Source organism: Sminthopsis crassicaudata, chromosome 1 (genome assembly GCF_048593235.1).
Source record: "Sminthopsis crassicaudata isolate SCR6 chromosome 1, ASM4859323v1, whole genome shotgun sequence".
Taxonomy (NCBI): Eukaryota; Metazoa; Chordata; class Mammalia; order Dasyuromorphia; family Dasyuridae; genus Sminthopsis; species Sminthopsis crassicaudata.
Genome location: NC_133617.1, coordinates 143,553,460 through 143,563,990, shown reverse-complemented (window position 1 = coordinate 143,563,990; position 10,531 = coordinate 143,553,460). Strand labels below are relative to the sequence as shown.

The window sequence follows — 10,531 nt, the reverse complement described above, 5'->3', positions numbered from 1 at the left end:
CCATAATTAGAGTGTACTGCTGAAAAAAAATTCCAGTCTACAAAAGGCCCTTAATTTTCAAAGGATGACTGCAAAAGCTTTGATTTTTAGAAAAGATGATTCACCGAACTAATCTAGGACTCCAAGGATTAGTTCTTTATAAGTATGCTTTAAATAATTCTCCCTCATAAAAAAGAAATGGTATAAAGCCTCTTTTTCTTAGAAGTATGTCAGGAGTAGGTAAGAAGAAGTGATTATAAAGTAGAGAAACTGATTCCTCCCAAACACATTTGGTTTGAATATGAAATAGGATGCACCTGCATATGTATACACACATATCCGAACACACACAAACATTCATCTATGATGTATTTAAACTTTACAAGGACAAATAAATGATGACTAGTCAGAGGTCTGGAGCATTAAAGTAATTGCAGATTACATTTCTAGACTTTTCGGTTTTCAGAAAGCATTAGTTTCTCAAAGCTGAGCAGGCACATGATTGTCCCAAGAGGAGAGAGGCAGGAAACACTGAGACAATATGAACAAATGTCACCATAAAATAACTTTTGCCACAAATAGGACATGTGCAGTTTGCTTTAAAGGTGGTATTAAATAACAGGCCAACAAATGTTCCTCTTGGCATTCAGATGTCTTTCTTCTCTCTGCCTGAGCTCGTCGTGGAGTTGCTTTCATCAGGCAAAGTTCCATAGGTTTGGCCATTGGCCTCTGGCTGGATTTTGTCCAACGTTTGTTTCCCTGTGGGGATAAGAAGAATTTTTAAAAAAATCTTTCAAGATTTTTTTCAAGTTTTTTTTTCCTTTTCTTTCTAATTCCCCCTTTTGGTCCAGAGCAGTGATTTCATCAGTGGAAGGAGCTTGTGTTTCTTGGAGTTTGAAACCTTTCCTCTACTAGAGCTCATCAGAAACTGTTAATGGTTTATAGTCTTAGAGAGTGCCTGGGAAAATTAAAACTTTAACTTCCTCAGGATCATAGAATCATTATCTGTAAAAAGTGGGTCTTGAAGCCAGGCTTTCTTGATTAAATTCAACTCTCTAATCTACCATGAGACACTGTGTTTGCAAATACCCATATTAAGTAAATTCACATAGCGTTTTAATGGTTTAAAAAGTGTTTCCATCACAATAATCCTATAAAGTAGCTAATAGAAATATCCCTATTTAACTGAGCAAGGTTACTGAAGCTCAAAAACACTAAAGGAAGCAGTGTGCTACAATGGAAACAATATTGTCTCTATACTTAGAGCACGAGCTAGATTCAGATCCTACTTTTGATAAAACCTCTATGATCTTGAGTACTCAGTTTCCTCATCTATTAAATGGGAAGTTTGGACTAGATGGCTTTTTAGTCCCTTATAATTCTAGAGCAATGTCAACAAGCATTTATTAAACACTTACAATGAATCAGGCATTGTGCAATGTATTGAAGGTACAATGAAAAACAAAGAGTTACAAAACCTCCCAGCTCTCTTCTCTCAAAGAGCTCACATTCCAGTGGGGGAATTGGAGGCAGTAGACAGAGTGCTGGGCTTGGAGTAAGGAAGACCTGAGTTCAAATATGGCCATATATAGTTACTACTGTGCAAACTGGCCAAGTCACTTAATCTCTGCCTTAATTCTTCTGAGCTTCTGAGTTCATAGACACACACCTTCTCTGCTTATGTACACAACACCTTCTCTGATGAAGGTACGCCATGCTGGATGTTCCTGAACTAGTGTCTCCTATGTCATATGATCAATTAAGAAGAAATCCAAGATATACAAAGTTAGAGAAGTCACCCCAAACGTTCACAGGGACTATTTGTGGCAGAGCATTCTGAGCTTGTATTGGCCTGATCAGCCCTAGTCAGACACACTAACTTGATTCTAACATAGCAATGTCATTTTATCCTTTGAGAATGAAGGACACCATCTAATCAACCACCCAGCCAGTTTGCCTTAATCCACTGGAGAAGGAAATAGCGAACTGTTCCAGTATCTTTGTCAAGAAAACTCCATGGATAGCACTGAGATGCTATGGTCCACAGACTCATGAAGAGTAAGGGAGGAATGAATGAGTGGATAGACAGCACACCATACAAGATATATTTAGGGGAGAAGGCAGGTAATCTTGAAGGGGAAGGCACTAGTAGTTGACAGACTGAGAAAAGTCTCCAGCAGAAGGTGAGATTTGAGCAGCAACTTGAAAAAAGCCAGGAAGTCTAGAAGCAGAGGTGAAGAGGGAGTATTCCTGGCAAGGGGGATAGCCAGGGAATCTGGAGATGGGTGACTTGTTTGAGGAACAACCAGGAAATCTATGCCACTGGATCACAGAGCATACAGAGGGGAGAAAGGCAGGAAGGGGAGAGATTATGTAGGAAATAAAATGCCAGTCAGAACTGTATCAAAAAATGTAGCACAATGGAATAGATCTCTAATCTCAGAGTTAGGAAAATAAGTTCATTTGGCTTCAGACATGTAATAGTCATGTAACCCTGGGTAATTCATTTAATCTCCTCCTCAGTTTTCTCAACTATAAATGGAGATAATAATAGCACCTACCTCCCAGGGTTGTTATGAAGATCAAATAAGATGACATTTGTAAACCATTTAACACAGTCCTTAGCATGTAATAGGTGCTTGATAAATATTAGTTTAAAAAAATAATATTCAGTATAAAGGACTCAAAGTTCTTTTTCTTTTCCTTAACTACAGTTTTCCAGTACTCCACATGTTGGTAAAACATTTACTAGTCCATGTAAACTTCTTTTAACTTGCTATTTCTTCTTTCTTCTATTCAGATCACATAGCCCCCATTATAATGTAATAAAATAAAGCATTTTTTGTTATTGGCCTACTAAATTTATTACTTCCCCCCTCCAGGTTTGTGGTTATGTCACAAAAGTATTTATTATAAGTTAATAGTTAATGAGGTCTTGCCATGGAGGCCAGCATTTGCTATGAACACTCTGCCTTTATATGGCTCATGTCTTTGTCTACTGGTACACCATTTTAAAAATTTCAGCCATATTTTCAGTGTGTAAGTCTATGAGAATCTTCTGAATGGTCTTCTTTTTCCCCTGGAGATTAAATCCTGAAGGGAGCAGTGAGAAGGATATTGGCTAGACACAAATAGTGTATGGTATTTCTTTCCTCAGAGCACACTTTAAGGAAGGCGGTGATATACTGACAGAGGCAGGGATCAGGAGAATGAATGGGATGCATCTTTAGATAGCTATCTGAATTAAATTTGTTCTATTTTGCTTCAGAGGGCAGAACTAGACCTAGTAGTGTAGAAATCCCAGGAAAGTCACACATGGTGTTACACAGACAAGGATATACTACTGGCAAATGTCTAACAATTGGCTCTTCAAGAAAAACATATTTATAGCACAATTTAAATTTAACTTACATGATTAATATTTCATTACTACTTTATTAAGTTCAGATAATCAATGAAGCAATAATCTAAGTTCTGATTTAAAGTGTTTGCCAATTTTCTGGGTGTTAATGCTTATACTAAAAATTTAATCGACTGCTCGAGACAGTATAATTGGTTACAGTGCACCTGTCATCCAGAAATAGCAATGTCTCCCTCTTCTTCTGCATCTCTTTCTATTATTGTATCCTACATATGTGTATATACATATATATCTGTGTGTCTATAGACACACATGTCTATATACACATATGTAAAACACACACATGCCTATATTTACTTATTTGTGAAAACACCGTTTTCTCCAGTCGAATAAAAGCTCTCTGAGGACAGAGACTGTTTCATTTTTATATCCCCAAAGCCTGGCCCATTAAAAAATGCTTGTGGATAGACTGATTGATTAGTGATGATAGGAATTTCTGTGAATAAGTTAAAAGAATTTGAAATCTTACCAGGAATTTGTCCAAAATCAATGTATGATTGTTGCAAATGTTCTTTTTCTCGATTTCTTGTGACCAAAACCACTCCAAAAAAGGACAGAAAACACCTGCAACAATAGTGACTATCAAGAAAAGTGAAACTACCCATTATTTAAAGAAACAAGTAACTGGGACCTCATACTCCCAGTAGCACACAGATTCCAATGGCTTCGTTCATTCTGCTTCTCATTCGCAGTGAGCTGACCGCCACTTGTCCTTGTGGCTGAGGATGCTTGTACCCAAAGCTGAGGTTTGGGTGGCTTCAGCTTCTCATAAATTCTCACTCCATATTTTCACCATCTGGTTGGCTAAATCAAAATCTAGCCTCTTTGGGTAGAGATGAGGTATTATCTGTTGCTCTGCATGCCCTTCCCTATTCCTGTTACTCAACATATGTTTTTTTTAAAAAAGGATTCTTTAATTTTCTAGGACATTTCATTGTCCTTGGCCTCAAGATCAATTACAGGGTTCAGATCCAGAAGTTTTGTGAAATTACATTTTCAAATAGACATTTTTCTTGTTTAAAGTTTAAAAAAAAACAGTACTCAAGTTGGAATTTTATGGCGTAATTAAGATTGAGTGAGTACATGGTCAGAAAGCTGTCATTGCCATGTACAAGGGAACAAGTCCTATACACCCACTACTTTGATTTATGTCTGTATCCTCAGTGCCTGGCGTGTGTCTAGCATAGCAGAAGTGCCTAATAAATGCTAGTTAGCTGATTATTTCCAAGAGCTCAGTGACAACATAGGGCCTTTTTAGGGCTTCCAGTCTTCTTAGGATGAATGTCAGAGATTATAATCACTAAATCCCACACTAGGGACCGATATCAAAGGACTTTGAAAACTGCAGAACTATACCATCACAGAATATTATTAAGCCCCAACCCTGAGACTGTTCTAATACAACTTCCTTTCTATCTGGGTGGCCCCAAGGGCATGAGTGGTCTTACAAAACTCCTGTAGTTTTTGCTAGGGAGCATCTTGTGGATTTTTGTGGGTCTGTCTTAGGCTGTGATGATGGTTCCATGGACTGGGCCAAAGAATGATTTTCTAGCTCAAAGTTTCTTAAACTGTTTTTGTGACCCCATATAGGGTCTCATAACTACATGTGGGGTTGCAAAATTGTAATGTATTATCAGTAAAGTTTGATTTGTATATATACATGTTACCAAAGAATATAAATGAAAGGAATATGATTGCACATTCAGGTATTTCAAAAAGGAATTTTTCTTTTCAGTTTGTTAGTTTTCTAGCAAGTTTTTGGAATACTCACCCAAAAAGGTACATAAATGCACTAAGCAAAGCTGCTCCAAGGAATTCTTGATAAAATATAATTCCTAGAATGGGATCAAGGATAAAAAAGAATTATATATTTGTCATGCCTTTACCTGCATGGGATTGATTTCTAACAACAATATTGTGACATTTTTGGTTTTAAGTAAATGTTGTTGTTCAGTTATATCTGACTTTTCATGATCTCATTTGGGATTTTCTTAGCAGGAATATTGGAGGAGTTTGCCATTTCCTTCTTCAGCTCATTTGACAGATAAGAAAATGGAGACAAACAATATAAAGTGACTTGCCCAGCTTCACAAAGCTAGAAAACATTAAGCTATGTTTGAATTTCAAATCATCCTGACTCCAGGCCTCTTGCTCTATGCATTGTGCAACTTAGCTGCACTACTGATCACTAAATATAAAATTTTAGTCTTTTGTTGTCCTATAGTTTTAGTATTGTGACAATAATAATAATGATAATAGCTAGCATTTATAGAGAACTTTAAGATTTACAAAAGTGCTTTATAAATATTATCTCATTTTATCTTCACAAAAACCTTGAGAAGTAAGTGTTCTTATTAATCTTCATTTTTCAGATTGGGGTAAGAAAGTTCAAGGTTACCCAGCTACTATCTGAGGTCAGCTCTGAACTTCGAGTCCAACATTCTATCAACTGCATTCACAGCTATGTTGATGGAAGTCATGAATGTTCTGAATCTCTGCACAACTGAGGCATTCTTCTCTTCTGCCCTGTACCTATTCTAAAACTGGAAAAGAAAATCTCACCATATATATTTATAAATACACATATGAATGAAGGAAAAAGAATTTATTAGGTGCGTGCCATATGCCAAGCACTTGCTAAGCCACTTGGATTCAAAATGAAAAGATGTTCCAGTTTCTAAAGGAGCTCACTTTTGAATTGAGGAGACAACACATAGAAAAGTTTTCAGCTGCACATACAGATCATATCACATTACAATTGTTATTCATTATGCATAACTCATGTGAATGCATACAAATAGGAATGTTTTGATCTGGCTGAAGGTTTTTGTCTTCAAATATTTCGGAATCTCTCTCTAGTTTACACTTCTCTTTCAATTAGTCATCAAAATCTGCTCATTTTTCCTTTTAAAAACCATCCCTTTCTCTCCATTTTCACTGTCCAAACTCTAGACCAAGTCTACTTTATGCCTGAAATACTTACTAATCTCTATCTAAGCCTCTACTCCAGAAGATCCATCCTGAATATTGCTATCAGACTAATCATTCTTAAGTGTTAACTTTCATCAATTGGCTTTGCTGTTCAAAACCTTTCAATGTATATGCCTCTGAATTTCATTATATTAATGACTAAAATTCTGCTGCATGGATTTCAACTGAATATAAGCTCTTTGAGGATAGGGAATTTGGGGTTTTTCCCTATGTATTCCCTAGAGAGCAACATATACAAAGCAGTCACTTAAATGCTTTCAACTGAACTGAATTAAATTGAATTGTATTTTACTAGAATCTGGTCCCTACTTGCTATTATTTTCCAGTAATCTTCAATATGCATTCTTTGATGTAATCAAGCCTCTCTCCTCATTGCTCATGATCATTTCTTCCCATATGTTGCTCCCCTAATCTGGAATGTCCCCCTTTCCTTCTTTGTATTCAAAAACTATGAATTCTTTAAGGACCCATAAAGAAATGCCTCCATAATGAATCCTGACTTGTCAAGTCCTTAATCATCAGTGACTTCTTTTAAGTCCTGATTAAAATCACACCTTTTATAGGAAGCCTCTTCCAATCCCTTTAAACTCTCTTTTAATTATTTCCTATTTGTCCTGTCTAACTTGTTTGTACATACCTAATGGAGGTATCTTCTTAACAAGTCACTTAACTCTATTTGCCTTGGTTTTCTCACCTTTAAAATAAGTTGGAGGGGCAACTAGTTGGTGCAGTAGATAGAGCATCAGCCCTGAAGTCAGGAGGACCTGAGTTCAAATCTAGCCTCAGACATTAACACTTCCTAGCTGTGTGATCCTGGGCAAGTCACTTAACCCCAATTGCTTCAGCAAAGAAAAAAATTAATAATAATAAAAATAAACAAAGTAAGTTGGAGATGGAAATGGCCAACCACTTTAGTATTTTTGCCAAGAAAACCCCAAATGAGATCATGAAAAATCAGGAACATACAACAATGACCAAACAACAATAACAAAATGTCTCTTTTACTGGATTTTAAATTTCTTTTGGGGCAGGAAATGACTGGCTTTTCACTCTTTTAGAAGATAATAATTTTTTTATTATCTTACTATTTTTTGATTATCTACCAAACTATTCACTTATAGAATACAACCTAACATTATATAACATATTTTGGGTATTATTATTTAATTGTATATTATACTGACAATTTCACATGTGTTAGTCACTGCTTAAATTAGATGGTAAACTTTTTTTTTTTTTGTAGACAGGTACCATGTCCAATATTATTTTTGTACCCCTCAAAGTACCAACCCAGTGTTAAGCATAAATAGAAATAGGATAAAATGGACCAGAGGGCTGATATACTTCAGAGGACCTGTGCTTTGTGGCTTCTGGTGAAATTGCTACTGAGAAGCTGGCCAACAGTTTATCCTATATTCTATTTTAGGGAAATCATGCTAGATGCCACTAATCCTAATCCTAGAAATTTCTAGCTATTAATAATAGATTAATAAGTAATTATTAATTAATATATTAATTATAATTAATAATAATTGGCATAAGGAAACTTCAATTGATTGGTATCAGAAAAGCTGCCCAAATGATTTTCCTACAGTGTGGGATATCATCCTGTGTCATCCCTCTCCTCAATAAATTCCAGTAAACTCCCATTGCTTCCAGGATCAAAGTTAAAGGCCTCTCTTTGTCAGTTGAAGTCCTTTATAACTTGACCCCTTACTACATTTTCAGATTTAGAAACTTTGCTTCCTTCTATGTACTCTAGGATTCAACAAAATTGACTTTCTTGCCTTTTCACTGACCATTCCCCAGACCTGCAGTGCTCTCTCTCCTAACTTCTGCCCCCTAACTTCCTAGGCTTCTTTTAAGAAGCAGTTAAAATAAAATCTTCTGAGGGATTTTGTCAGCACTTCCTGCCTTTTCCCCCCCAACACCACTAGTGCCTTCCCTAATCTGCTTCTATTTTATACTTTTAGAGGTGTTTGAATAGTTTCCTCTGTTAGAATAAAAGCTCCTTAAAGATGTTCTTTTGCTTCCTCCCTCCCCCACCTAATTACCACAGTGCCCAGCACATAATCAGCACTTAATGAATGCTTGTTGACTGACTGACTGCTTTGCTGGTCCAGTTCTGACACGAACATATAGAAGCTTCTTTCCCATTAACATAAACTAAGCTTTCAATTATATTTTCTCTCCTTTGTAAATTCCAATTTTTTTTACAATATAAAAAAGTAAAATTTTTTATAATATGTTAATTTTATAACATACATGTGAATAGTAATTACTTATTGATTTTTCTTAGAGCAGGAAGAGAACTTAGAGGATTATGTAATAATATGTATCTATTTACATATATATACATACATAGATATATGTGCATATATATGTATGTGTATATATAGAGAGACAGACATACAGACAGAGAAACAGAAACAAGGAGGACAGAGAGGGAGAGACAGAGACAAAGACAGAGAGATGGAGAGACAGAGAGAGACAGAGACAGAGAGGCACACACATAGACAGAGACACACACACTCACAAAGAGAGAGAGATAGAGAGAGAGAGAGAGAGAGAGAGAGAGAGAGAGAGAGAGAGAGAGAGACAGACAGAGACAGACAGAGTTTTTTGTTATATTCTTTGAATTTAAATTCTCAACAAGAATAAATGTTAGTGTGGAGAGGAAGGACTGGACTTGTGATTTCATTGGCACAAGGAAGTCCCAGAGGAAACCCTCTACCAATGTAGGTCAATTCCTTTTCAGCAGTTTAGAGGGGTTGCCCAGAGAACCAAGGACTTAAATGACTTTCCCAGCTCCACCGCCAGTATCACCACAGAGGTGAGACTTAAACTCAGGGTATACCTCAATCTAAGGCCAGCACATCAGCCACTATGTCATGCTAAGGTTAGAAACATCATAAACCTTTATTACATTTCCTTCATTTAGAATACAGATTTTTCACAAAAATTCTAGCATCATGCTATTATGGAAATGGCTTTGTGTTTTTGAATGCTAGGCTCTGGGCAAATCTAATCAAACTGGAATGGTTTTGAGCATGGGTTTAGTTGAAAGACAGTATGGATTCTATTGGCTGAAGACTAGCCTGGATAAATTTGGAGAGGTTATTATTTGATTGGCCTTAAGAGGATTAATGTTCTGGCTATAGCAATTCTTAAAGACCACTCATTAAGTTATAGAGGGATTGTGATCCACATCAGCGCAGAGAAGATCCAAACTAATCACAGATCCTTGAAACACTGGAATTAAAGTACAAAGTTCAACTCTCTGAAACCGACTATTAATTAATTATTCCTGTGCATAGTTTGTTGGCAAGCCGTTCTGGTCTGGTCTGAAGAAATGATTGCACCTATTCAAAAATGGAGAATCACAATGCACAAAAAAAGGCACAAACTTTGCATTGGGAGATGAATCCCTCTGAAACACAGATGTGGCAGTTACAGCACTGGACAAAATAAATAAATAAATAAATCAATAAATAGGACAAGCCACTATTGTCAAACTTAGAAAAACTACCGCTGAATAAATATATGGTATTTTGGTTTGGACCAAGTTTCTTAACTTTATATTATTTTTTGTCATATTGTTATTTTAGTCATGAAAAACAAATATCCAACACTTTTCAGTCAAGAGCAAAAGAAACTTGTGCTTGGAGAAATTATTTAATCATGTTTAATCAAAATCTTCAGACTGGCATTAAAAGCCCTCACAATTTGATTTCCACCTACCTTTCCAAGCTTGTTTGATGTTATTCCCTTTCATGTACTTTCTCTTCTAGTCAAAGTGTCCTGCTAGCTGTTAGTGACATTCCATCTCTTCCCTCTGTGCCCTTCCTCAGATCACAGCCCATGTCTGGAAGGTCTTCCTCCTCCCTTCTGCCTCAAAGAATCCTTAGATTCTTGAAGACCATCCATTAAGGTATGGAGGAATTGTGATCAGCAACAATGTAGAAAGGACCCAAACTGATCACAGACCTAGAAGCATCAGAATCTAAATGCAAAGTTCAACCCTTAGACACCGACTATTAATTATCCTAACAACTCAGGGTCCCCTCTTCCCCCATCTCAGGGGTTATGACTTTCTATATACTTCGTATATGGTATACTTTGAATATGGTATATGATATC

General features: G+C 36.3%; 1 protein-coding gene across 1 annotated transcript in view; it reads right to left on the bottom strand.

Moving 5' to 3' along the window:
* Positions 1 to 331: 331 nt before the first annotated feature.
* The window catches only part of NIPAL2 (NIPA like domain containing 2), a 135,832-nt gene continuing 125,632 nt past the window's right edge, over positions 332 to 10,531 (bottom strand). Inside the window, exons 9-11 of the mRNA XM_074268691.1 lie at positions 5,172 to 5,235; positions 3,870 to 3,964; positions 332 to 738 (exon numbers count right to left, since the gene is read on the bottom strand). Of these exons, the coding sequence (XP_074124792.1) occupies positions 626 to 738; positions 3,870 to 3,964; positions 5,172 to 5,235 (272 nt within the window). The 3' untranslated portion in view covers positions 332 to 625. The remainder of the gene's footprint in view (positions 739 to 3,869; positions 3,965 to 5,171; positions 5,236 to 10,531) is intronic.